Source organism: Carcharodon carcharias, chromosome 3, assembly GCF_017639515.1.
Source record: "Carcharodon carcharias isolate sCarCar2 chromosome 3, sCarCar2.pri, whole genome shotgun sequence".
Taxonomy (NCBI): domain Eukaryota; kingdom Metazoa; phylum Chordata; class Chondrichthyes; order Lamniformes; family Lamnidae; genus Carcharodon; species Carcharodon carcharias.
Window position 1 is genome coordinate 96053404 of NC_054469.1, and position 27370 is coordinate 96080773.

At 44.2% G+C, this 27370-nt stretch overlaps 1 protein-coding gene across 1 annotated transcript in view; it reads right to left on the bottom strand.

Moving 5' to 3' along the window:
* Positions 1-27370, bottom strand: part of ddc (dopa decarboxylase) — a 181668-nt gene that overhangs the window by 18988 nt on the left and 135310 nt on the right. The window contains exons 10-11 of the mRNA XM_041184524.1: positions 26520-26596; positions 13334-13353 (exon numbers count right to left, since the gene is read on the bottom strand). Coding sequence (XP_041040458.1) covers positions 13334-13353; positions 26520-26596 — 97 coding nt within the window. The remainder of the gene's footprint in view (positions 1-13333; positions 13354-26519; positions 26597-27370) is intronic.

The following is a 27370-nucleotide window of genomic DNA, read 5'->3' on the forward strand; positions in this document are numbered from 1 at the left end:
ATGCTCTAGGGTGGTGTTCTCTGCCTTATTCTCTTCACTTCCACCTGCTGTTGTTCCTCCTTCTCCTCTATAAAGTTGGTGTAGAGAGGTATGCCCATGGTGAATTCCTCTTCAGAGGTGCTCCGATTATGGAGGAGATGTGGTGCGGTGGGTTATGGGTTGAAAAATGTAGGGATGGGGTGCTGCTTTTAGCAGTCAACAAAAACTCTCAGTGAACAAGACTGGAAAACAACAGGTTACCAGAAATCTGCAAGCAACTTTTGAATAGAGTGGTGCACAAGCACAAAAAGAGATAACTAGTCAGGCACCACAATGCGCCAATGCAGCCCATAGCCAAATTTTCCAGATAAGTTTTTTATTTTTCTCAATTAAAATTGATGCATGGTACATTCTATAAATATCCAGTTTTTGGAAAGCCAGATCTGAGATACTGTACTATATTACATAGTGAGGGAAGTCTTGTGGTGGAGTGGTAGCATTCCTGCCTCTAAGCCATGAAGCTCTGGGTTCTGAATCCCACTCCTGGACATTGATGGCCATAATGCAGCCAAAAATGTTGATTATCGATCTGTAAATCCTCCTGACATACCTATGGCAGGCATTAAGAGCAGGAGAGTCTCCTGATCAGTTGTGCTTGATGCAGAGTGGTGCCCCATAAGCTATTGCCTCTGGTGACAGGCTTGTGACCTGTTCCAGGGAGAAACAGACATAAGCACGTATTTTGTCTGTCTCATATGCCACTAAGCACGGAAAGAGAATCAAAGAAGGAAGTATTACATTGTATTCACAGTAATGCTAATGTAGTTATAATGATGTTTATTTCAATGAATGGAAGAATTTATTTGTATTCCTTATTTTCTTGGGCTCTACTTTGTTGCATCCCCCATTCTCCCTGGGCAGCAGCCTTCAGGTGAATGGTATGATCATCCTTTATGACAAGGAAAGGATGTGAATGTGATGGTCAGCTGGTTGATAGTTGGAATGAGGTGTGCTGTGGGTGGTGGGCTCTCAGAGTTTCTGATGGAATTCTTAAATGGTTGACATATCGTTAGTAAATGAAGCATAAGCGGATGAGCCCATTGTGGGATTCCCTGGCAGCTGGGTGTACAGCTGAAGGCTCCATGGGCACATCTGCCCACGTTTTGATAAACTGTAGCTTTAAAATAATCTTGTGTTGTAAGATCACATGATATGTGTAAACCAATCAGTATGTAGCACGGGGAACCTTGGGGAGAGTTCTTTAGTTACAGAGTTTGATGCACACATGTAGTTGCTGCTGTTGTCTTGTAAATAAAGTTAAATGTGTCCACCAAGGAAAGTTGCCTGGAAAAGCAACTCTATAACATCCTCCTTCTCCTTTCCTTCCTCCTCCTCCTTCTCTGCCAGTAGCTCTCCCCGCTTCCTCATGCTGCAGCTTCACTCTCCTCTGCAGCATGATGTTATGAAGGGCACAACAGACTACAGCAATCCTGGAGACTCTTGATGGGGCATACTGAAGGGCGGCTCAGGTCTGCCAGGAACTGGAACTGCTTTTTGAGCAACCCAATGGCTTGTTCTATTATTGCCTTAGTAATGATGTGGCTCCTTTGTATCTCTCCTCTGGCTCACTGGCAAGGTTCCTCACTAGAGTCAGCCGCCAGCTCTTCAGAGGGTAGCTCTTGTTTCTCAGAAGCTAGTCACTGAGGCAATGCAGTGAGGAGAATAACTGCGGAAGATGTGACTGCCGCTGAATTAATGAATCATACTAGTTCCCTGGATATCTAGCATACCTGGGCTCTGAAGAAGACATACGGACTCGAAACATTAACTCTGTTTCACTCTCCACAGATGCTGCCAGGCCTGCTGAGTTTTTCCAGCATTTTCTGGGTTTTTTTTATATTAGTCCTCTGGCTTTGACTGCCTTCATCCATGGCAAAAGTTGATATAATTGATGACCTTGGCAAACGAGGTATCCGTGACTGGGAGATGCACTTGTGGGCAGCAGACTGTAATATCTGCAGATGTATCCAACTGATCCCTGGAAGGAGCTGAGGTGAAGAAATTCAGGGCTGTGGTGACCTTCACAGCCATTGGCAATGTGTGGCCACCTTGTTCTCTTGGAAGGAGGTCTCATTCTAAGAGGCTGCAGATATGGGCCACATCATGCCTCAAGAACCTGAGCTTCCTGAAGCACTGTTGATCTTTCATTGAATACTGGGAAGAGCGAAGCAATTGTTTTCAGTCCCTACTCCAAGCTCCATTCCCTAACTCCAGACTCCATCCCTCCCCTGGCAACAGTCTGAAATAAGACCCGTCTGTTAGCAACTTTGGTGTCACATTCAATCCCAAGATGAAGTTAAGACCTCATATTTTTCCCCTTCTTCCTCCTCTGTAACATCACTTGATTTTCTCCTTGTCTCAGCTCACCTGCTGCTGAAACCCTCAGCCATGCCTTTATTAATTCTAGGATTGACTAATCATGGCTGGTCTCCTACATTCTACCCTCCACAAACTCAACACCATCCAAAGTTCTGCTGCCTCTGCCGTAAATCACAGCAAACCCCATTTCCCTATCACCCTCCGGTGCTTCCTGGCCTTTGTTGGTCCCTGGCCAAACAATGTCTTGATTTTAAAATCCTCATCCTTGTTTACAAATCCTCCATGGCATTGCCCCTATTTCTGAAATCTCCTCCAACCCAATTACCCTCCGAGATATCTGCATTTCTCTACTTCTGGCACCTTGTACATTCCCAGTCGTAATTGCTCCACCATTGGTGGTTGAGCCTTCAGTTTCCTAGGCTCCAAGTTCTGGAATTTAATTCCCAGCACCTCTCTGTCTCTCGACTATGCTTTCCTCCTTTAAGACCCTTCTTAAATTCTAATTATTTGACCAAGCTTTTGGTCATCTGACCTAATATCTCCTTTTGTGCCTCAGTGTCATACTTTGTTTTATTAGGCTCCTGTGAAGCACTTTGGAATGTTTTATTACATTAAAGATGCTATATAAATGTAAGTTGTCGTTGTCATGTTGAGGAAGCTCAACCCCCTGTGCATGGGTATCACCTCCTTCAAGCTGCAGCCTCTGTCCCATGTCCTCAGTCCTGTGGAATGGCGTGTGTCTGCAGAGAAGGAGCTGATCTTGGTGTAGCTGTTGTTCTTGTTGCTGCTAGTGCTGCTACTACTACTGCTGGTGTGGCTGATCCTGTTGCTGCTCCTCAGAGGTCCCAGCTACTGCTGCATAAGTGATGCTCACACTGCAGTGAAGGCTGACAGCAAGGAAGTTGAAATGCAGGTGAATATTCTCCAAGGCACTTGAAAGTAACTTCAAAACACTGCAATAAACACTTGAAATAGTGAATTTAGGCTGACAGAAGTAATCTGGCAACGTATGCCTTTCCCTCTAGCTAACCACAAGCTAAGTGATTTCAGTCTTTGAAGTCTTCTCAACACATCAAGTTCATTAAACAATTGCTGCCCTGCAGTGCTCCCATCTCCTGGGCCCTGGCAAGGTGTGCAAAGTTCAAAAAACCTGTACACTGGCTGTTCAGTGAGACTTAATGGCCTATTTGAAAATTTTAATACATTTTGTGACTGCTGCAAGGGGACTCCCCACTCACCTCCAAACTTGTTTGAGCCAAAGTTGGAAGTGGCTGGGATGATGCCAAGTTCCTAACCCAGCGCCGCTTTTCAGGGATTTTATCTTGTGCTTGTTTCCCTGCCCATTAAAATCCTGCCCAGTGATGTGGAATTACTTCAAAATAAACAACAAGCAGTAGCAATTTGCGACAGACAGATGTAACTGGCGTTTGACAATGCAGCATTCCCTCAGTACGGAATGGCTGCTCAAGGCCTGACAGGGCAACAACAGTCTAATAATGCTCCAGATACTGCATATAGCAAGGAAACTCAGGGCTGGTTCATTATCCAATCCTTGTCAGTGGCTGTAAATTTTCATATAATACATAACACAAACCATCAAGAGGTGAAACACAGTTTATACCTCAAGTGGTAATTTCTGATGCATTGGACACTAAGAAGGAAATTATAACTTGTGGAACAAGAAATAAGTTAGGTTAAAGAAGTAAAAATATTAGTTCCCTTCAAAGGAAAGATGGTGGGATAGTGATGGATGTCATTGGACTAGTAATCAAAGGAAACTAGGGAAACAAAGCAGCAGGTGAGCGTGTAGGGGGGGTTGATTCAACTTCACGGAAAATTATGAAAAAACTGAAAAGAAAGGAGAGCCCAGGAGAGGCTATTAAAGTCTCCAGAACACAAAATAGGACAGAGCGTTTGGAAAGGGCTAGGAATCTAACTTCAAGCACATCAGATAAAGGGATGACAATGAGAAAGGGGACGGGAACTACAGGACTGAACGTGTTGAATCTGAATGCACACAGTATACGAAATAAGGTAAACAAGCTTGTGGCACAGATTGAAATTGGCAAGTATGATGTGGTGGGCATCATGGAGACATGGCTGAAAGGGGATCAGGACTGGGAGCTAAATATACTAGGATATACATCCTATAGAAAAGATAGGCAGGTTGGCAGAGGGGATGGGGTTGCTTTGTTAGTAAGAAATGAAATTAAATCGATAGTAAGAGACAACATAGGGTCAGATGATGTAGAATCTGTGTGGGTAGAGTTGAGGAACCGCAAAGGTTAAAAAACCATAATGGGAGGTATATACAGGCCTCCGAACAGTAGTCAGGATGTGGGGCACAAGATACACCAGGAGATAGAAAAGGTGTGTAAGAAAGGCAAGGTTACAGTGATCATGGGGGATTTCAATATGCAGGTAGACTGGGAAAATCAGGTTGGTAGTGGATCCCAAGAAAAGGAATTTGTGAAATGTCTACGAGATGGCTTTTGGAGCAGCTTGTGATGGAGCCCACTAGGGAACAGGCAATTCTAGATTTAATGATGTCTAATGAGGCAGATTTGATAAGGGAGCTTAAGGTGAAGGAACCTTTAGGAAGAAGTGACCATAATATGATAGAATTTACCCTGCAATTTGAGAGGAAAAAGCTGGAATCAGATGTAATGGTATTACAGTTGAATAAAGGCAACTACAGAGGCATGAGGGAGGAGCTGGCCAGAATTGACTGGGAGATGAGCCTAGCAGGAAAGACGGTGGAACAGCAATGGTAGGAGTTTCTGGGAGTAATTTGGGAGATTCATTCCTAGGAAGAAGAAGCATACTAAAGGAAGGATGAGGCAACCATGGCTGACAAGGGAAGTCAGGGACAGCATAAAAGCTAAAGAGAAAGCATACAATGCGGTGAAGAGCAATCCAGGGGATTGGGAAGCCGACAAAGACCAACAGAGGACAGCTGAAAAAGAAATAAGGAGGGAGAAGATTAAATATGAGGGTAAACTAGCCAATAATATAAAAGAAGATTGCAAGAGTTTTTTGAGATATATAAAGGGTAAGAGAGAGGCAAAAGTGGACATTGGGCCGCTGGAAAATGATGCTGAAGACGTAGTGGTGGGGAACAAAGAAATGGTGGAGGAACTGATTAGGTACTTTGCGTCAGTCTTCACGATGGAAGACACGAGTAACATCCCCAAAGTTCAAGAGAGTCAGGGGGCAGATGTGAGTATGGTGGCCATTACCAAGGAGAAGGTGTTAAGAAACTGAAAGGTCTGAAAGTGGATTAATCACCTGGACAAGATGGGTTACACCCCAGAGTTCTGAAGGAGATAGCTGAAGAGATAGTGGAGGCGTTAGTGGTGATCTTTCAGGAATCACTGGAGTCAGGGAGAGTCCCAGAGGACTGGAAAATTGCTAATGTAACCCCCCTGTTTAAGAAGGGAGTGAGGCAAAAGATGGGAAATTACAGGCCAATTAGCCTGACCTTGGTTGTTGGTAAGATTTTAGAGTCCATTATTAAGGATGAGATTTCAGAATACTTGCAAGTGCATGGTAAAATAGGGCAAAGTCAGCATGGTTTCATCAAGGGGAGGTCTGCCTGACAAATCTGTTAGAATTCTTTGAGGAGGTAACGAGTAGGTTAGACAAAGGATAGCCAATGGATGTTATCTACTTGGACTTCCAGAAAGCCTTTGACAAGGTACCGCACAGGAGGCTGCTCAGTCAGATAAGAGCCCATGGTGTTAGAGGCAAGGTACTAGCATGGATAGAAGATTGGCTGTCTGGCAAGAGGCAGAGAGTGGGGATAAGGCTGTCCTTCTCAGGATGGTGGCCGGTGACTAGTGGCGTTCCGCAGGGGTCAGTGTTGGGACAACTTTTCACTTTATACATTAATGATCCAGATGAAGGAACTGAGGGCATCCTGGCTAATTTTGCAGTTGATACAAAGATAGGTGGAGGGACAGGTAGTATTGAGGAGGCGGGAAGGCTGCAGAAGGATTTGGACAGGTTAGGAGAATGGGCAAAGAAGTGGCAGGTGGAATACAACGTGGGGAAGTGTGAGGTCATGCACTTTGGTAGGAAGAATAGAGGCATAGACTATTTCCTAAATGGGAAGAGAATTCAGAAATCTGGAGTGCAAAGGGACTTGGGAGTCCTAGTCCAGGATTCTCTTAAGGTTAACTTGCAGGTTGAGTCGGTAGTTAGGAAGGCAAATGCAATGTTGGCATTTATTTCGAGAGGACTAGAATATAAAAGCAGGAATGTGCTGCTGAGGCTTTATAAGGTTCTGGTCAGACCACATTTAGAATATTGTGAGCAATTTTGGGCCCCATATCTCAGGAAGGATGTGCTGGCACTGGAGAGGGTCCAGAGGAGGTTCACGAGAACGATCCCAGGAATGAAAGGCTTAACATATGAGGAACGTTTGAGGACTCTGGGTCTATACTCGATGGAGTTTAGAAGGATGAGGGGGGATCTGATTGAAACTTAAAGAATACTGAAAGATAGAGTGGATGTGGGGAGATGTTTCCATTAGTAGGAGAGACTAGGACCCGAGGGCACAGCCTCAGAGTAAAGGGAAGACCTTTTAGAACAGAGATGAGGAGAAACTTCTTTAGCCAGACAGTGGTGAATCTATGGAATTCATTGCCACAGAAGGCTGTGGAGGCCAGGTCACTGGGTGTATTTAAGACCGAGATAGATAGGTTCTTGATTGGGAAGGATATCAAAGGTTACGGGGAGAAGGCAGGAGAATGGGGTTGAGAAACGTATCAGCCATGATTGAATGGCGGAGCAGACTCGATGGGCCGAATGGCCTAATTTCTGCTCCTATGCCTTATGGCCTAATCCAGAGACATTGGTGATGTTTGGAGACATAGGGCAGAAATTTTCGCTCAGCAGGTGGGGGCGCACGCCCGACCCGCTCGAGTGTGAAATGATGTGCGTTGACATCGGCCAAGTGTGTCACATCAACGCGCAGTTGCGTGATAGTTCGATCAGCGGGCTTGTGCCAGAGTCGACAGCGCGCTTGCTGACAATTAAAAGGCCTGTTAAGGCCTTTAAAAATCAATTAACTTAAATATTTCACTGCCCGCCAACCAAATGGTTGGCAGGCAGGTGAAAATGCCACGGGCGGAATGAGGTTTCCAAAAGCAACTAAAATTGAAATAAAAGTTTTACGTTTGAATTAATAACATGTCCCTGCTCATGTGACAGAGTCACAAGAGGGGCGCATATTTTATTACATTTTTATTTTATTTATTTTATTTTTTTTTTAACAATGCTTGATCTCCCTGAGACAGCTCTGTGCCTCAGGGGAATTATAAAGCGCTCACTTGCGCAATTCGCGCTCGCCCTCCTCCCCCACACCACACAGGCAGGGCCGAGTGCTGCCGCTCACATTTCATGCTGGGCCCGCCACGGTAAAATCGTGGTCTGCTGCTGATCACGGGCAGTGGTCGGATTCTCGACCGCCCCCGCCTGCCTCCGACGAGCCCACCCGTCAAGGGTAACATTCTACCCATGGGTCCAAATCACACCATCATAGCTCATGGAATTTAAATTCAATTAATAAATCTGGAATTTGTTTTTATTCATTCAGGGGATGTGGGCTTCGCTGGCTGGGCCAGCATTTATTGCCCATTCCTAGTTGGCCTTGAGAAGGTGGTGGTGAGCTGCTTTCTTGAAACGCTGCAGTCCATGTGGTGTAGGTACACCCACAGTGCTGTTAGGGAGGGAGTTCCAGGATTTTGACCCAGCAACAGTGAAGGAACAGAGATGCATTTCCAAGTCAAGATGGTGAGTTACTTGAAGGGGAACTTCCAGGCGGTGGTGTTCCCATCTATCTGCTACCCTTGTCCTTCTAGTTGGTAGTGGTTGTGGGTTTGGAAGATGCTGTCGAAGGAGCCTTGGTGGAATTCCTGCAGTGCATCATGTAGATGGTACACACTGCAGCTACAGTGTAATGCTGATGGAGGGCGTGAATGTTTGTGGATGTGCTGCCAATCAAGCAGGCTGCTTTGTCCTGGATGATGTGTGTGTGTTCTGTGGGAGCTGCACTCGTCCAGGCAAGTCGGGAGTATTCCAACACACTCCTTGCCTTGTAGATGGTGGACAGGTTTTGGGGAGTCAGGAGATGAGTTACTCTTTGCACGATTCCCAGCCTCTGACCTGCTCTTGTCACCACAATATTTACATGGCTAGTCCAGTTCAGTTTCTGGTCAGTGGTAACCCCCAGCATGTTGATACTGCAGGATTCAGTGATGGTAATGCCACTGAACATCAAGGGACAATGGTTGGATTCTCTCTTGTTGGAGATGATCATTGTCTGATGCTTGTGCGGCGTGAATATTACTTGCCACTTGTCAGCCCAAGCCTGGATATTGTCCAAGTCTTGCTGTATTTGGACATGGACTGCTTCAGTGTCTGAGGAGTCGTGAATGGTACTGAACATTGTGCAATCATCAGCGAACATCCCCACTTCTGACCTTATGATGGAAGGAAGATCATTGATGAAGCAGCTGAAGATGGTTGAGCCAAGGACACCACCCTGACGAACTCCTGTGGTGATGTCCTGGAGCTGAGATGACTGACCTCCAGCAACCACAACCATCCTCCTTTGTGCTGGGTATGATCCCAACCAGTGCACCGCTTTCCCCCTGATTCCCCTTGACTCCAGTTTTGCTAGGGCTACTTGATGCCACACTTGATCAAATGCTGCCTTAATGTCAAGGGCAGTCACTTTCACTTCACTTCAGGAGCTCAGCTCTTTTGTCCATGTTTGAACCAAGGTTGTAATGAGGTCAGGAGCTGAGTGGCCCTGGTGGAACCCAAACTGGGCATCAGTGAGCAGGTTATTGCTAAGCAAGTGGTGCTTAATAGTCCTGTTGATGACCCCTTCCATTACTTTATTGATGATCGACAGTAGACTGATGGGGTGGAAATTGGTCGGGTTCAAGTTGTCCTGCTTTTTGTGTACAGGACATACGTGAGCAATTTTCCATATAGCCGGGTAGATGCCAGTGTTGTAGCTGTACTGGAACAGCTTGGCTAGGGACACGGCAAGTTCTGGACCACAAGACCTCAGTACTATTTCTGGAAGATTGTCAGGCCCCTTGCCTTTGCAGTATCCAGTGCCTTCGGCCACTTCTTGATATCACATAGAGTGAATCGAATTGGCTGAAGATTGGCACCTGTGATGCTGGGGACCTCTGGAGGAGGCCGAGATGGATCATCCACGCAGCACTTCTGGCTGAAGATTGTAGCGAGTGCTTCAGCCTTATCTTTTGCACTGATGTGCTGGGCTCCTCCATCATTGAGGGTGGGGATATTTGTGGAGCCTCCTCCTCCAGTGAGTTGTTTAATTGTCCACCACCAATCACGATGGATGTGGCAGGACTGCCAGCTTAGATCTGATTTGTTGTTTGTGGGATTGCTTAGCTCTGCCTTTCACTTGCTGCTTATGCTGTTTGGCACGCAAGTAGTCTTGTTTTATAGCTTCACTAGATTGACACCTCATTTTTAGGTATGCCTGGTGCTACACTTGGCATACCCTCCTGCACTCTTCATTGAACCAGGGCTGATCCTCTGGCTTGGTGGTAATGGGAGAGTGGGGGATATGCCGAGCCATGAGGTTACAGATTGTGTTTGAGTGCAATTCTGCTGCGGCTGATGACCTACAGCGCCTCATGGATGCCCAGTCTTGAGTTGCTAGATCTGTTCGAAATCTATCCCATTTAGCACAGTGATTGTGCCACACAACATGTTGGAGGCGTGAAGGCAGGACTTCGTCTCCACAATGACTATGCGGTGGTCACTCCTACCGATACTGTCATGGACAGATCCATCTGTGACAGGCTGGTTGGTGGGGATGAGGTCAAGCATGTTTTTCCCTCTTGTTGGTTCCCTCAACGCCTGCCACAGACCCAGTCTAGCTGATATATCATTTAGGACTCAGCCAGCTCGGTCAGTTGTGGTTCTACCAAGCCACACTTGGTGACGGACATTGAAGTCCCCAGCCAGAGTACATTCTGCATGATTGCCACCTTTAGTGCTTCCTCCAAGTGATGTTCAACATGGAGGAACACTGATTCATCAGCTGAGGGAGGCCGGTACATGGTAATCAGCAGGAGATATTCTTGACAACATTTGACCTGGTGCCATGAAACTTCATGGGGTCCAGAGGCGAAGCTGAGGACTCCCAGGGCAACTCCCCCCCAACAATATATCATTGTGCAGCCACATATGCTGGGCCTGTCCTGCCGGTGGGTCAGGACATACCCAGGGATGGTGATGGTGGTGTCTGGGACATTATCTGTAAGGTATGATTCCATGAGGATGACTATGTCAGGCTGTTGCTTGACTAGTCTGTGAGGCTGTTCTCCAAATTTTAGCACTAGTCTCCAGGTGTTAATAAGGAGGACTTTGCAGGATCGACAGGTCTGAGATTGCTATTGTCATTTCCGGTGTCTAGGTCGATGCCGGTTAGTCCGTCTGGTTTCATTCCTTTTTTATGACTTTGTAGCAGTTTGTTACAACTGAGTGGCTTGCTAGGCTATTTCAGAGGGTAGTTTAACAGTCAACAGCATTGCTGTGGTCTGGTGTCACATGTAGGCCAGACATGGTAAGGACAGCAGATTTCCTTCCTTAAAAGACATTAGTGTGAGATGAGAAGTGATTGAGAAGTTGAGAGGTGAATGAAACTATCATGAATTATTGTGAAGGACCATCTGGTTCACTCATCCTTTTAGGGAAGGAAATCTGCTGTCCTTACCAGGTCTGGCCTAAATATGACTCCAGACCCACAGCAATGCGGTTCTGGAGTCATATTTAGGCCAGACCTGGTAAGGACAGCAGATTTCCTTCCCTAAAAGGATGAGTGAACCAGATGGTCCTTCACAATAATTCATGATAGTTTCATTCAACTCTCAACTTCTCAATCACTTCTCATCTCACACTAATGTCTTTTAAGGAAGGAAATCTGCTGTCCTTACCATGCTTAACTGACCTCTGAAATAGTTTAGCAAGCCACTCATTTGTGGCAATTAATGATGGACAACCAATGTTGACCTTGCCAGTGAAGCCCACATACCATGAAAGAATAAAACTACCTCTTAGCTAAAATGCCTAACAATATATTGGTAATGCTTTGAAAGAAAGCAACCTCTCCAAAGTCCTCCTTTTACTCTCTGAGGCAGTGATTCATAGGTTTGCACAGTTGTACAGGTAGTGGTTATCCATTACATTTCTCAAGTGATTACTCCATGCTGCAAACTTGAGTTAACAGCTCAGGGCTATTTGACTAGCAAAGCCACAAAGCTGAGCATGATCCTATCCTCACAATACACAAATTCAGCAGAAACAATCAGGAAGCAGGAATTTTGGCTTTTCTCCTCCCTACCTTGAGAACATCAAGGTCAATATATAGTGTTTCTATATGGATTATTAGGTATCACTCTAAAGTGGCCCTCTTTCGGTTATATTATTCGCAGGGCATATACCCATCAGAAATTTGCTCAGCTGAATAATCAATTTAAGACTGAGGGCTACATTTTTCTTTGCTAATTTTAGTGAGAAATTAAGTAAGAGTATAAAGCAGTATTTTCCACTTTATACTCTGAAAATTACGAAAATTAACAAAGAAGAAAAAATATAGGGGCAGGGTTTTCCAGACATCAGGTGGGCTCAGCAGGGGCGAGCGGGAACAGCCGTGAAATGGACCGCCGCCTGCGATCGGGCCCCCACCGTGATTTCACACTGGTTGACCAATTAACAGCCAGCCAGCATGAATCGCGCACTGCAGCGCTGCCAGGGAGGGGGGTAGGAGGGCGAGCACGGAATTTCATGCATGCGAGTGCATGATGACGTCGGGATGCTCGCTGATGTCATCGCGCATCATTTTATGATCATTCGGGTCAGGCACACGCCTGCCCAATGAGAACAATATTCTGTCCATGGATAAATTCACCAATCTCATTCCAAATGGAAAGGCTTGCTCAAGGAAAGCAGGAACCAGAGAATCAGCAGTACTGTGTTGATGTCTAATATCTGACCTCTGCTTCCTTGAAGAACAATTGGTAAATTTACCCTGTAGCTCAAAGTTTTATATAAAGTCGTGCATTAAACAATCCCATTTTATATATCAAAAAGATTTTCTTCAATGAGGAACCACCAGAACAATCATTTATGTTATTTATCCATAAATTGCAAAGTTGATTTCAAAAATTGAGAAATGCCAATTTGTGAAATGGGTCTGATATGCCTGATATCTTTGCCAAAATCAACAATAAGACGAAACAAGTATATCCAATATCAACGGTTATATTTGGTGACTTAGAAATCTGTAGAAGTGACTATAGATTCAAAATGGTTGCTGGTTTATATGGATTTTTATTTTAACTGGAGATAATTTGTCAATAGTAAGTTGTATTAGTTCAATTAGCTCCCCAATATCTTATACAGTACAATAAAGGCTTCATATAACTAAGTCAATTGGACCCCAGATTTAATCTCTTTCCATGCTGTGTAAACTGATTTCTGCCAGGTGGCAGTAGAGGAGCCACAATTGACTTCAGCACCTCCAGGTTTGAGGAAAGAAAAATCAGCCCTGAGTTTATGCTCTGAACATTATTCAATAACACTTGCTGGATGTGTTTGTGGACACAATGGAGGATTGGGTTTGATAATGAAGGTCCTTTGTTGAACATCCTGGCAATATTCACTGTTTAGGCTTACAGAAGGGTGATTACCCCAACAGAAGCCAATACCCTCAGGAGAGGAAAAATCTCCAAGAAAACTGAAATTTAGTTCAATAAATATACGTTTAGAATAACTACAAAGCTGGAGGCACTGATAAATAAACACTTATATATTTAGCTGAATGCCGAGTGCAAAATCTGACTAGAAGTGAAAAAAATGTACTATATTTATGAGACTGTTTCACATTAATAAGTTTTAGAAATGCTTAATGGGCACTCACCCTATAATCAGTGATGAGTCCTGGAAACAGAACAAAAAGAGAAGATACTGTAAAATGTGTCTAATTTGTTTTATGCAACTGCAAATGATTGGATGATCACAAATGTAGCTAATATCAATGGTACCAACAGAATATACAGAATAATATGCACAGCAAGATTTGATGGCCTTTGACCCAGAGGCAGTAACAGTAAGGAAAATTTGTGATTACTTTAAAATGTTTGGGGAACCTGTAACTGTTTTTAAAAATGTTTGAAAAGGACTTTTAATGGCTTGTATCAATTCTTTTTCTATCCATTCATGGAATGTGAGCATCGTTGGCTAGACCAGCATTTATTGCCCATCCCTTATTGCCCTTGAGAAGGTGGTGGTGAGCTGCCTTCTTGAACCGCTGCAGTCCATGTGGTGTAGGTACACCCACAGTGCTGACAGGGAGTGAGTTCCAGGATTTTGACCCAGCGAAAGTGAAGGAATAGCAATATATTTCCAAGTCAGAACGGTGAGAGGCTTGGAGTGGAACTTGCAGGTAGTGGTGCTCCCATCTATCTGCTTGTCCTTCTCAATGGTAGTGGTTGTGGGTTTGGAAGGTGCTGCCAAAGGAGCCTTGTGAATTCCTGCAGTGCATCTTGCAGGTGGTACACACTGCTGCCATTGTTTGTCAGTGGTGAAGGGGGGTGGAAAGAGTGCCAATCAAGCAGGCTGCTTTGTCCTGGACAGTGTCAAGCTTCTTGAATGTTGTTGGAGCTGCACTCATCCAGGTAAGTGGAGAGTATACCATCACACTCCTGACTTGTGCTTTGTAGATGGTGGACAGGCTTTGGGGAGCCAGGAGGTGAGCTGCTCACTGCAGGATTCCTAGTCTCTGACCTGCTCTTCTAGCCACAGTATTTATATGGCTATCCAGTTCAGTTTCTGGTCAATTATAACCCCTTAGGATGTTGAAAGAGGGGGATTTAGCAGTGGTAACGTCATTGAATGTCATGGGGAGGTGGTTAAATTCTTTCTTATTGGAGATGGTCATTGCCTGGCACTTGTATGGCACAAGTCTGGATATTGTCCAAGTCTTGCTGTATTTGGACATGGACTGCTTCAGTATCTGAGGAGTCGCGAATGATGCTGAACATTGTGCAATCATCAATGAACTTCCCCACTTCTGATTTTATGATGGAAGGAAGGTCTGATGAAGTAGCTGAAGATGGTTGGGCTGAGGACACTTCCCTGAGCAACTCCTGCAGTGATGTTCTGGAACTGAAATGATTGACCTCCAACAACCACAACCATCTTTCTTTGTGCTGGGTATGACTCCAACCAGTGGAGACCTTTCTTCCTGATTCCCATTGACTCCAGTTTTGCTAGGGCTCCTTGATGCCACACTCGGTCAAATGCTACCTTGATGTAAAGGACAGTCACTCTCACCTCACCTCTGAAGTTCACCTCTTTTGTCCATGTTTGAACCAAGGCTGTAATGAGGTCAGAAGGCATCAGTTATAACTTTTGGATAATAAGGAGCACCGATCCATGTGACCTGGTAACTGTTGACCTGGAAGCAGTATCAACAGGCAGGAAGTTTAACTATGGAGGTCATGTGGCAGACAGAAAGAGGAAAGATAAAGGAGATTCTGGTAGATCCATGCTATCATGACCAACAGGAGCTGAGAGTTGAGATGGTTCCAGAAGGAGTTGTGGCATTGTGTAGCAGATTGCACAGGCAGAACTCCGTTTATGAAAGCTGCTGCCTGGAAGAATTGGCAAAGTCCTTGAAGGAGAGAGACTGGAATTCTGCCTGAGGAAGATCTGAACTTGAAAGAACTGCATGGTTGAAATTGGTGCCAAACAGGCAAAATAGATGGCCTATAAGATCCATGAGATCCATCTTTGTTGTATCTCCTATTCCATGTAAAATTTATAGTTTGTACCAGTTGTGATTTGTCTGTTAATTTATGTTTAAGTTACATTGGTCTGATTTGCGTTAAAGTAAAAGACAAAAAAGTAAAATCTTGTTCACTAATTTATTCTTTTGGGAGTTGTTCAATAATTTTGGTTCTTTTCAGTTTATGGATCCGCATGGGGATCATAACAGTGATAGGTATGTTCCTTAGCTTTTAAACTGAATTTGGAAATAGTTTATGCACAATACTTGAAATAGTGTTGGTACTCCAAAAGTTCATGCATCAAACAATTGTGGTTAATATTTGTCCCTGACACCATTCCAGTTTCAGCAGTCAGGGTGGAAACTTGCAGTGACACCTTGCTACAGACAGTCAAGCTGGTGTCAAAAAAGTTCTGTATCTAAATAGGACACTTCCTGTGCTGCAGTTGGCTGTTCTGTGATCAACTATATGGGGGACTTGTAAAATTTAAATTATTGCTTGAACAGAGATGAAGAGACATTTCATGTGCTCAGCATTGTGAGGGTAAAAATGGCAACAATTATATTGATTGTGATAAAATTTGTGAATATGTACTTTAAGTGGATGCAACATTTTAAATGTTCCTAGTAGGTCGTATTAGTTGCCCTTTAAGCCAACTGTTCATTCCCCTCTGGCAAACTCACAGTGCCAATTCCAATATGGGCCAGGATTCTGTATAAATGAACAACATTCAAGACATCCAAACACAGAATATGCTGTAAAGTTATGTACAGCCAAAACCAAGGCCGGAAAGGCTGCTGCATTTCATTGTTATCTCTAGATTACACTTTTGAGGAAAATGCCAAAACATTAGTATTGTTAATTAATATTACCATCTGCCAAAATAACACGACTGGACATCCTTGCTCAAAAGTAAGCTAAAAAAAATGCTTGCTGGACTTGTGTAAGAGCGATGAGCTACCATGTGATATATATGACAGGGTTTGCCCTCACGGTTCGCTATGTCCGCACTTGTATGGCTGCCCAAAACACTCAAAGGTGATGTTTCTCTCTGCTCCATCTTATCTATGACCATTTCTGCACAACATGAATCGGCCAAATTGTTAGGCGTGTTGTTACAACCAGCTTTGACCAAGTTTTCCACATACATAGTAAAGGATTCCTTCACATTTGCATCAATGACTTGTACATCAATGGCAGCACTGTGCCCGTGCTCATTTTACATTGCTAGCCTATTCACCAATGTTCCACTTAAGGAAGCCATAGATATTTGTGCTGCGGCACTATATCATGGAGATCTGGACCTGCCACCATTGCATGAATCAGTATTCATTGAACTTATGAACTCGGTAACCTGGGCAGTTGAGTTCAGTTTTAATTACACCATGTATGCCCAAATAGATGGTGTTGCCATGGGATCCTTCCAGGTTCAGCAAACATCTTTGCTGGGTTCCATGACAAATGTGTCTTTGATGAAATGACACCTAACCTCCTATCCCTCACATATTTCCAATATGTGCATGATATGTTTGCTATATTTAAATCCGCAGCTGTATGTAACAATTTCCTTACATGTCTTAATGGGCTCCATCCTGCGCTCAAATTCACCTGTGAAATGTAGCAGCCAAATGAACTCCCCTTCCTTGACATATTGGTGAGAAATCAGCCAAGGGATTCTCTACCACAGTCCAAACCAAGCCTACCTCCACTGGTAAACAAATGCGTTGGGATGCTTACAGTTCCACACACTATAAGGTTGGTCTTATTGGCAGCCTTGTAAATAGAGCGTGAGCCATTTGCTCACCATGCAAGTTTGATGCTGAAATAAGGCTCATCAAAGGCATCCTGCAGGATAATGGCTACCCTGATCAGATCATTTCACGTTGTTCATGCCAATTCCTGAATGGGCCTAAAGCCGTCACTTTCTGCCCTGAAAAGTGTCCAGCCTACCTCAAATTACCCTGGAAGGGCAAAGTATCTAAAAACTTTGAGCAACAGGCGAAGCTAGCTATTTCACGTTGCTACTATGCAGTAGCAGCATGAGTGGTATTCGCCACTAACAAGCCAAAACGACGTTCTGCCTATCACATAAATGAGTAATGTGGTATATGAATTTCAGAGCTAGTGTGATACTAGGTATGTAGGCTGTTCGTCCCAAAGACTGGTGGATTGTACCAAACAGCATGTCCCAGCCGCTGTTCACAATGGGCAGGGTATAGACCATACCCAATTAGCCCGTGCTTGCAAAACTCAAAAGTGTCCAACATTAGATGCGATTTCGTGATTCGATAACATTTGCTAAATAATCCTCAGTGTGCTAAGAATTACACTGACAACCAATTTAAGATTGTCAGTTGGGCTTGCAGTGTGGTACATTTGTGTGTACTGGAAGCAACATATATTAATACACAGGGACTGTTATTTGCAGACAGAAAGAACATATACACACATTGTGCCTGCTCAGCTAAACAAAATAAGTGACAGCCATTTCCTGACTCATTTCTCTGGCCAATGTGTTGACTAATCAGGGTCAAGCTGCCTGGTTTAAATTTCAAACAATGTTGCCAGTTAACTGTCAGTCGCCATCAGTGGTGCATTTGGCCATGGCAACACCACTTGCCAACTAATCAGCACAATTTTCATAAATCGTTGTTTTCCCCTTATATTGGTATTCTTTCAAGTATCCTGATGAGTGCAAGGCAAAAATCTTAGACGTGCCTCTTTTTTCAGCAACAGAAGTATCTTGTTGGATGGCGGGTAGTGGGGGGAGGGGTGGGTGGTGGGTTGCATGCTTAAGGTGCAAAATGGCCACTCTTGCTCCTATTTCTTATTTGCCAGGAATTTTACCGAACATACCAATTAGCAGTGGGAGTATGCCACTCGGCCCTTCAACCCTGCTCCGCCATTCAACAAGATCATGGTTGTAACTCAACGCCACACTCCTGCCTAACCTCAATAAGATTTCACTTCCTTATCAAGAATCTATCTAACTCTGCCTTAAAAATATTCAAAGGCTGGAATTTTCCAGGCCCTCTCGCCAGTGTGATCTTCCAGTCCCGCTGAAGTCAATGATTTTTGTGCCCCCATGATGATGGGGCTGGAAAATTCTGCCCAAAGACTCTGCTTCCACTGCCTTTTGAGGAAGAGAGTTCCAAAGACTCTCAACCCTCTGAGAGTAAAAATTTCTCCTCATCTCTTTCCAAAGTGGGCAACGTTTATTTATAAACAGTGGCTCCTAGTACTAGATTCTCCCATAAGAGGAAACATCCTCACCACATCGACCGTGTCAAGACACCTCAGGATCTTATATGTTTCAGTCAAGTCACCTCTTACTCTTTTAAGCTCCAACAGGTACAAGCCTAGTCTGCCCAACCTTTCCTCAAAAGACAACCCACCCAATCTAGGTATTAGTTTAGTAAACCTTCTCTGAATTGCTTTCAATGCATTTACATCTTCCTTAAATAAGGAGACCAATATTGTACACTGTACTTCAGATGTGGTCTCATCAATGTCCTGTATAACTGAATCATAACCTCCTATTTTATATTCAATTCTCCTCCCAATAGATCATAACATTCTATTAGCTTTCCTATTTACTTGCTGTACCTGCATACCAGCCTTTTGCAATTCATGCACTAGGACACCAAGATCTCTGCATCTCAGAGCTCTGCACCATTTGGATAATATGCTTCTCTTTTTAATTTTTCCTGCCAAAATGGACAGTTTGACACTTTCCCATGTTATACTCCATTTGCCAGGTCTTTGCCCACTCACTTAACCTATCTTTATCCCTTTGTAGCCTCCTTATGTCCTCTTCACATTTTACTATCCTACCTACATTTGTGTCATCAGCAAATTTGGCAACCACACCTACAGTCTCATCATCCAAGTCATTTCTATAAATTTTAAAAATTTGAGGCCGCAGCACTGATCTCTGTGGCACACCACTCGTTATGTGATCCAACAGAGGGCGCTGGTGAGAAGAGACTGAAGAATTCTGGGAGAAGTCACCACAGCCACCGCGACTCAGGAGGGAATCGAGGAGGACTCTTGCACTCAACAGGAGGCAGAGCATCTGATGGAGGGTGCTGGTGAGAAGTGACTGAAGCATTCTGGGAGAAGTCACTGCATACACCACGACTCAGGAGGGAGTGAGGAGGACCCACTGTCAAAGAACGGAATAGCCCCACACATTACATTGCTGTAGTGTTTCCATTCCTCCCTCCTCCTCAAACCTAAAAAAGGGAGAGGAAGAGGCAGTGCCTTCAGGAGTGCACCAGACCTGCGAGGGACACTCTTCTGAAAGTGGATTTTAAAGAAAAAGCAGCTGATTGGTGAGTAAATCAGATTGGGGAGCAGACTCGGAGGGAGGAGCACTGGAGTGGTGAGTATAAATCTATCTTACCTTGAGGATTCGTGGCCTTGTCTCCAGGGAGCAGACGCGGAGGGAGGAGCACCGGAGCGGTGACCTCGGGGCACAGAGTAACTGAAGCCAAAACTGGAAAAGTGACATCACAGGAAAGCTGTGACCTGATTGGTTGGTAGGAAATTGGCACCAAATTTGAAAAAAAAACACTGCAAAGCTAATTAATAAATTAATTATCTAAGTCGAGATGGCTGGGCAGGTGATGTGCTGTAGCTGCATGATATGGGAGCTGGCAGATCCCATTGTGAACTGCAGTGACCACATCTGCAGCAAGTGTTGGGTGCTGGAGGAACTCCGGCTCAGAATTGACGAGCTGAAGTCCGAACTCCGAAAGCTGCGGCACATTCGGGAGGGGGAGTGTTACCTGGACGCTTTGTTTCAGGAGATGGTAACACCCGGTAGATTAAGTACCTCAAGTTCGGTCAGTGGTCAGGGACAGCAGGATATGACTGAAGTGAAGCAGGTTGAGGGACCCTGTGTTCAGGAACAGAGGAGTCTCAGCTCTTGACCTTGTCCAACAGGTATTAGGTACTTGCTCCCTGTGTGGATGAGGAACAGGGCTGTAGGGAGGATGAGCCAGCTGATCATGGCACCATGGCACAGGAGGCCATTCAAGAGGGGGATCAAAAAGACAAGTGGTGGTTGTAGGGAACTCTATAATTAGGGGAATTTATAGCATCCTTTGTAAGCAGGATCGAGAGCCCCGCATGGTATGTTGCCTGCCCGGTGCCAGGGTGAGGGAAATCTCTGACAGGCTTGAAAGGATATTCGAGAGGGAGGGGGAGGATCCAGTTGTTGTGGTCCATGTTGGGACAAATAACATAGGTAAGACAAGGAAAGAGGACCTGTTTGGGGATTATTAGGAAAAAGGAACTAAATTAAAGAACAGGTCCTCAAGGGTTATAATCTCAGGATTACTACCTGAGCCGCAGGCAAATTGGCATAGGGACGCAAGAATAAGGGAAGTAAACACATGGCTAAAGGAGTGTGAGGGAAAGAGGGGTTCCATTTCATGGGGCGCTGGCATCAACATTGGAACAGGAAGGATCTGTACCGTTGGGACGGTCTGTACCTGAACTGATCTGGGACCAATGTTCTAGCAAAAAGGGTAAATAGAGTGGTCAACAGGACTTTAAACAAGAAAGTGGGGGGTGGGGGAGGGAAGGGTAACACGCCAAGAAGTATGACTAATGGGAAACAAAGTAGCAGGCTAGCGTGGGCGGGGTGGGGGGGTGGATTCAACTTCATGGAAAATTATGAAAAAACTGAAAAGAAAAGAGAGCCCAGGAGAGGCTATTAAAGTCTCCAGAACACAAAATAGGACAGAGTGTTGGAAAGGGCTAGGAATCTAACTTCAAGCACATCAGATAAAGGGATGACAATGAGAAAGGAGACGGGAAATACAAGACTGAACATGTTGAATCTGAATGCACGCAGTATACGAAATAAGGTAAATGAACTTGTGGCACAGATTGAAATTGGCAGGTATGATGTGGTGGGCATCACGGAGACATGGCTGCAAGGTGATCAGGATTGGGAGCTAAGTATCCAAGGATATACATCCTATCGAAAAGATAGGCAGGTTGGCAGAGGGGGTGGGGTTGCTTTGTTAGTAAGAAATGAAATTAAATCGATAGCAAGAAATGGTATATGGTCAGATGATGTAGAATCTGTGTGGGTAGAGTTGAGGAACCGCAGAAGTTAAAAAACCATAATGGGAGTTATGTGCAGGCCTCCAAACCGAACAATAGTCAGGATGTGGGGCACAAGATACACCAGGAGATAGAAAAGGCGTGTAAGAAAGGCAAGGTTACAGTGATCATGGGGGATTTCAATATGCAGGTAGACTGGGAAAATCAGGTTGGTAGTGGATCCCAAGAAAAGGAATTTGTGGAATGTCTACGAGATGGCTTTTTGGAGCAGCTTGTGATGGAGCCCACTAGGGAACAGGCAATTCTAGATTTAGTGATGTGTAATGAGGCAGATTTGATAAGGGAGCTTAAGGTGAAGGAACCCTTAGCAGGAAGTGACCATAATATGATAGAATTTATCCTGCAATTTGAGAGAAAAAGGCTAGAATCAGATGTAACGGTATTACAGTTGAATGAAGGCAACTACAGAGGCATGAGGGAGGAGCTGGCCAGAATCGACTGGGAGATGAGCCTAGCAGGAAAGACGGTGGAACAGCAATGGCAGGAGTTTCTGGGAGTAATTTGGGAGACACAGCAAAAATTCATCCCTAGGAAGAAGAAGCATACTAAAGGGAGGACGAGGCAACCATGGCTGACAAGGGAAGTCAGGGACAGCATAAAAGCTAAAGAGAAAGCATACAATGCGGTGAAGAGCAGTGGGAAACCAGGGGATTGGGAAGCCTACAAAGACCAACAGAGGACAACTAAAAAAGAAATAAGGAGGGAGAAGATTAAATATGAGGGTAAATTAGCCAATAATATAAAAGAAGATTGCAAGAGTTTTTTTAGATATATAAAGGGCAAGAGAGAGGCAAAAGTGGACATTGGGCCGCTGGAAAATGATGCTGGAGAAGTAGTAGTGGGGAACAAAGAAATGGCGGAGGAACTGAATAGGTACTTTGCATCAGTCTTCACAGTGGAAGACACAAGTAACATCCCCAAAGTTCAAGAGAGTCGGGGGAGCAGAGGTGAGTAAGGTGGCCATTACCAAGGAGAAGGTGCTAGAAAAACTGAAAGGTCTGAAGGTGGATAAATCACCTGGACCAGATGGATTACACCCCAGAGTTCTGAAGGAGATAGCTGAAGAGATAGTGGAGGCATTAGTGGTGATCTTTCAAGAATCACTGGAGTCAGGGAGAGTCCCAGAGGACTGGAAAATCGCTAATGTAACCCCCCTGTTTAAGAAGGGAGTGAGGCAAAAGATGGGAAATTACAGGCCAATTAGCCTGACCTTGGTCGTTGGTAAGATTTTAGAGTCCATTATTAAGGATGAGATTTCAGAATACTTGCAAGTGCATGGTAAAATAGGGCAAAGTCAGCATGGTTTCATCAAGGGGAGGTCATGCCTGACAAATCTGTTAGAATTCTTTGAGGAGGTAACCAGTAGGTTAGACAAAGGAGAGCCAATGGATGTTATCTACTTGGACTTCCAGAAGGCTTTTCACAAGGTGCCACACAGGAGGCTGCTCAGTAAGATAAGAGCCCATGGTGTTAGAGGCAAGGTACTAGCATGGATAGAAGATTGGCTGTCTGGCAGGAGGCAGAGAGTGGGGATAAGGGGGTCCTTCTCAGGATGGCGGCCGGTGACTAGTGGACTTCTGCTGGGGTCAGTGTTGGGACCACAACTTTTCACTTTATACATTAATGATCTAGGAAGGAACTGAGGGCATCCTGGCTAATTTTGCAGATGATACAAAGATAGGTGGAGGGACAGGTAGTATTGAGGAGTCGGGAAGGCTGCAGAAGGATTTGGACAGGTTAGGAGAATGGGCAAAGAAGTGGCAGGTGGAATACAACGTGGGGAAGTGTGAGGTCATGCACTTTGGTAGGAAGAATAGAGGCATAGACTATTTTCTAAATGGGAAGAGAATTCAGAAATCTGGAGTGCAAAGGGACTTGGGAGTCCTAGTCCAGGATTCTCTTAAGGTTAACTTACAGGTTGAGTCGGTAGTTAGGAAGGCAAATGCAATGTTGGCATTTATTTCGAGAGGATTAGAATATAAAAGCAGGGATGTGCTGTTGAGGCTTTATAAGGCTCTGGTCAGACCACATTTAGAATATTTTGAGCAATTTTGGGCCCCGTATCTCAGGAAGGATGTGCTGGCACTGGAGAGGGTCCAGAGGAGGTTCACGAGAACGATCCCAGGAATGAAAGGCTTAACATATGAGGAATGTTTGAGGACTCTGGGTCTGTACTCGATGGATTTTACAAGGATGAGGGGGGATCTGATTGAAACTTACAGAATACTGAAAAGCCTGGATAGAGTGGACATGGGGAAGATGTTTCCACTAGTAGGAGAGACTAGGACCCGAGGGCACAGCCTCAGAGTAAAGGGAAGACCTTTTAGAACAGAGATGAGGAGAAACTTCTTTAGCCAGACAGTGGTGAATCTATGGAATTCATTGCCACAGAAGGCTGTGGAGGCCAGGTCATTGAGTGTATTTAAGACTGAGATAGATAGGTTCTTGATTGGTAAGGGGATCAAAGGTTACGGGAAGAAGGCGGGAGAATGGTGTTGAGAAACTTATCAGCCATGATTGAATGGTGGAGCAGGCTCGATGGGCCAAATTGCCTAATTTCTGCTCCTATATCTTATGGTCTTATGGTCTTATCTGATTTTTGCAGTCTATATGCAGATTTAAACCCCCCAGAATTATCACCGTACCTTTCTGACAAACTCGCATTATTTCTTCCTATATGTCCCATCCCATCTGGTTAGTTAGGGGGCCTGTACACCACTCTCACAAGTGACCTCTTGCCTCTATAATTTGTCACTTCTACCCAAACCATTTTTACATCCTGGTTTCTTGAATCTAGGTCATCCCTCTCTATTATGCTAATACCATCATTCATTAACAGAGCCACCCCTCCACTTTTTCCTGTCCTTCCAAAATGTCATGTACCCTTCAATACTCAGGTCCCAATCTTTGTCATCCTGCAGCCATGTCTCTGTAATGGCTATCAGATCGTACTTATTTATTTCTTTTTGCACTCGCAGTTCTTTTGTTTTATTATGAATGCTACATGCATTCATATACAGAGCCTTTAGTTTTGTCCTTTTTTAATTTTTGTAACATCTAGCTTTACCTGCTGATTTGCTCTTCGATTTGTACTCCCTGTATTCCCTGCCCCTTCCTACCACGGTCTGTTTATCATTTTCCACGTTAATACCTTTCTCTCTTGCCTCTGCTCTACTCTTGGAGCAGAATTTTTCAGTTGGCGTGCAGGGATGGGCCAGAAATGCCAATGCGTAAAATGATACGTGATGACATCGGGCATGCGTCCAGATGTCACCGCGCACCATCGCGATATTTAGTTCGGCGGGCGTGCGCCAGAGTTGGCTGTGCACCCGTCGAAATGTAAATGGCCTATTAAGGCCATTAATAAAATAATTATTGCGATTGTTAATGTTGCCCATCCATCTTCAAGGTTGGAGGGCAGGCGAAAAGGCCAAGCGGGCTTTAAGTTTTTTCGGGATGAGGTTTCCTAAAGCTTTTATTAAATAAATTTTAAAAATTTCATTAATATAACACAGACAGAGAGGGGACATGTTTAAATAAATTTTTAAATGTTTCATTTACCTTTTTAAACATCGATTCAATCTCCCTGAGGCAGCTCCGTGCCTCAGGGAGATTGAAACACTCTTTTGTGCACATGTCGAGCAGATTGGTCATGGCAGAGCCGAGCCCGCCTGCCATATGCAAAATTCTGCCCTTGGATTTCCCACATCATCCCAAATTTGATCCGTTATCCCCACTATTTAATTTAAAACCCTTTCCATGTCCCTAGCTATGTGGCACATTGGAACACATTTCCCAGCAAGGTTCAGGTGTAGACCGTCCCAATAGTACAGCCCCCACTCTCCCCAGTACTAGTACCAGTGCCCCATGAACCGGAACTCACTTCTCCCACGCCAGTCTTTCAGGCACGCATTCATCGCTCTGATTTTATGTACTCTATACCAATTTGTAACTGGCTCAGATAATAACCCAGAGATTATTACTTTTGAGGTTCTGCTTTTTGATATAGTGCCCAGCTCCTCATACCCTATATGCAGAGCCGCACTCCTAGTCCTGCCTATGTCATTGATACCTACATGGACCACGACAACTGGATCCTCCCCCTCCCACTGCAAGTTCCTCCCCAGCCCTGCGCAGATTCCCTGAACCCCAGCACTAGGCAGGCAACAAAGCCTGGACACTCACTCTTTGCTGCATGGAACAGTGTCAATCCCCCTCACTATACTGGCCCCTACTACCACTACATTCCTTTTACTCCCCCCATGGATATGGCTTCCTGTACCACTCTGCCATGACCAGTCTGCTCAAAGTAGAAAATCAGCAGGGGATTATGGCTTGGGAAAGGAAGAAATAACTTGTGTTGACATAGTCCTTTTCTCAGCTCAGGATGTTACAAAACACTTCACAACTAATGAATTACTCTTTTAAAAGTAGTCACTGCTGTTGTTTAGGCAAACATTGCAGCCGATTCATGGGACTGAATCTTTGCCTCGGCAAGCGGGGGCGGGGCCCACTCACCGAGGCATAAAATGACGCTTGGTGATGTCAGGCTTAAGTCCTGTTATCATGGTGTGTCATTCAGACTTTCAGTTCGATGGGTGCGCACCCGAGACAGCTACGTGCCCACCGAACTGTCAAAGGACCATTAAGGCCATTTAACTGTCAATTCAAAGAATTAACGGAGCTGCCTGTCTAACCTTAAGGTTGACGGGCAGGCGAAGAGCCCAGACGGCCTTCGCGTTTTTCATGGAACCTCATCCACAGGCGGAATGAGGTTTCATGAATAATATAAAATTTTCAGAAAAATTTTAATTAAAATCAATGCACATGTCCCAGCTCAATGTAACAGTTTTACAGGAGGGGACATGTCATAAAAATTTTTACAACATTTTGTTAGACTGTTTAAACTTAAAACTAATCTCCCTGGGGCACAGAGGCCCTTATTGACCCTGTACTTTCTCAAAAAAATGCAGTAACGGACAAGGTACTTATTCTCAGTTTATGTATAACTATAAAAAATTACCCGAATGATTATACATTGAAACTTGAGTGCTGTGCACTGTTCTTACTAATTAAGAATTTTAATGATGTGAGCTATATTCAGATTAAGGGGGTAAGGATTTGCTCCATTAACTCCACAATTCAAAATATTATAAGAAACAGTAATCTGAAAAATACCAGAATCCTGATGATCATGTTTGAGGTAAAGAGGATCCATTTTAAAAGCTCCAACAAGTTCTGATCTTTTCTTCACCCTAAAAATGACCAAACATTTAAGAATTGATATACTTACTTGCACATCATACCAAAGCTGATGCTTATACGTATATTTATTACTCATACCATGACATACAGAAACAATCATTGTGGTTCTAATTTAGTATTCTCTGCAAAGCTCATACAGCTCTTTATTATCTATACATGTTTGCAGAGCTTTAAACTTCCTTATATGCAGTGAGCATGAAATTAGAAAAAAATGGTGACAAAAGACTCAGTGCTCATAATTATCTCTGTCACTTTAAAAGAAAACATTCTAAATAAGCATACTGTGCACTTTTACAAGTGTGGTGACACACAACTACAAAATCTACGCAGTTTTTAATTATCTTTCTGGTGAAAATCAATAACAGTACTTCATTAACGTATAAACGTTACTTTCATTTTATGGAGATATTGCTAAGTATAAAACAGAATGAATGTTAGGTATCAAAAAGGAAATGAGGAGGGTACAGGCTCAACATGTTCCCTCTAGGGTGATAGGAAGGAGTAACAAGCCCAGAGAACCATGGATGACCACAGATATTCAGGTTACGATGAGAAGGAAAAGAGAGGCTTTTAGCAGGTACAAAGGAAGCAAATCAGCGGAGGCATTAGTGGAGTACAGACAGTGCAGGGTGGAGCTTAAGAATGCAATTAGGAGAGCAAAGAGGGGATATGAGAAAGCTCTGGCTGGTAAAAGTAGGGAAAAGCCCAAGATATTCTATAAGTATATCACTGGGAAGAGGATAACCAGGGAAAGAGTAGGGCCC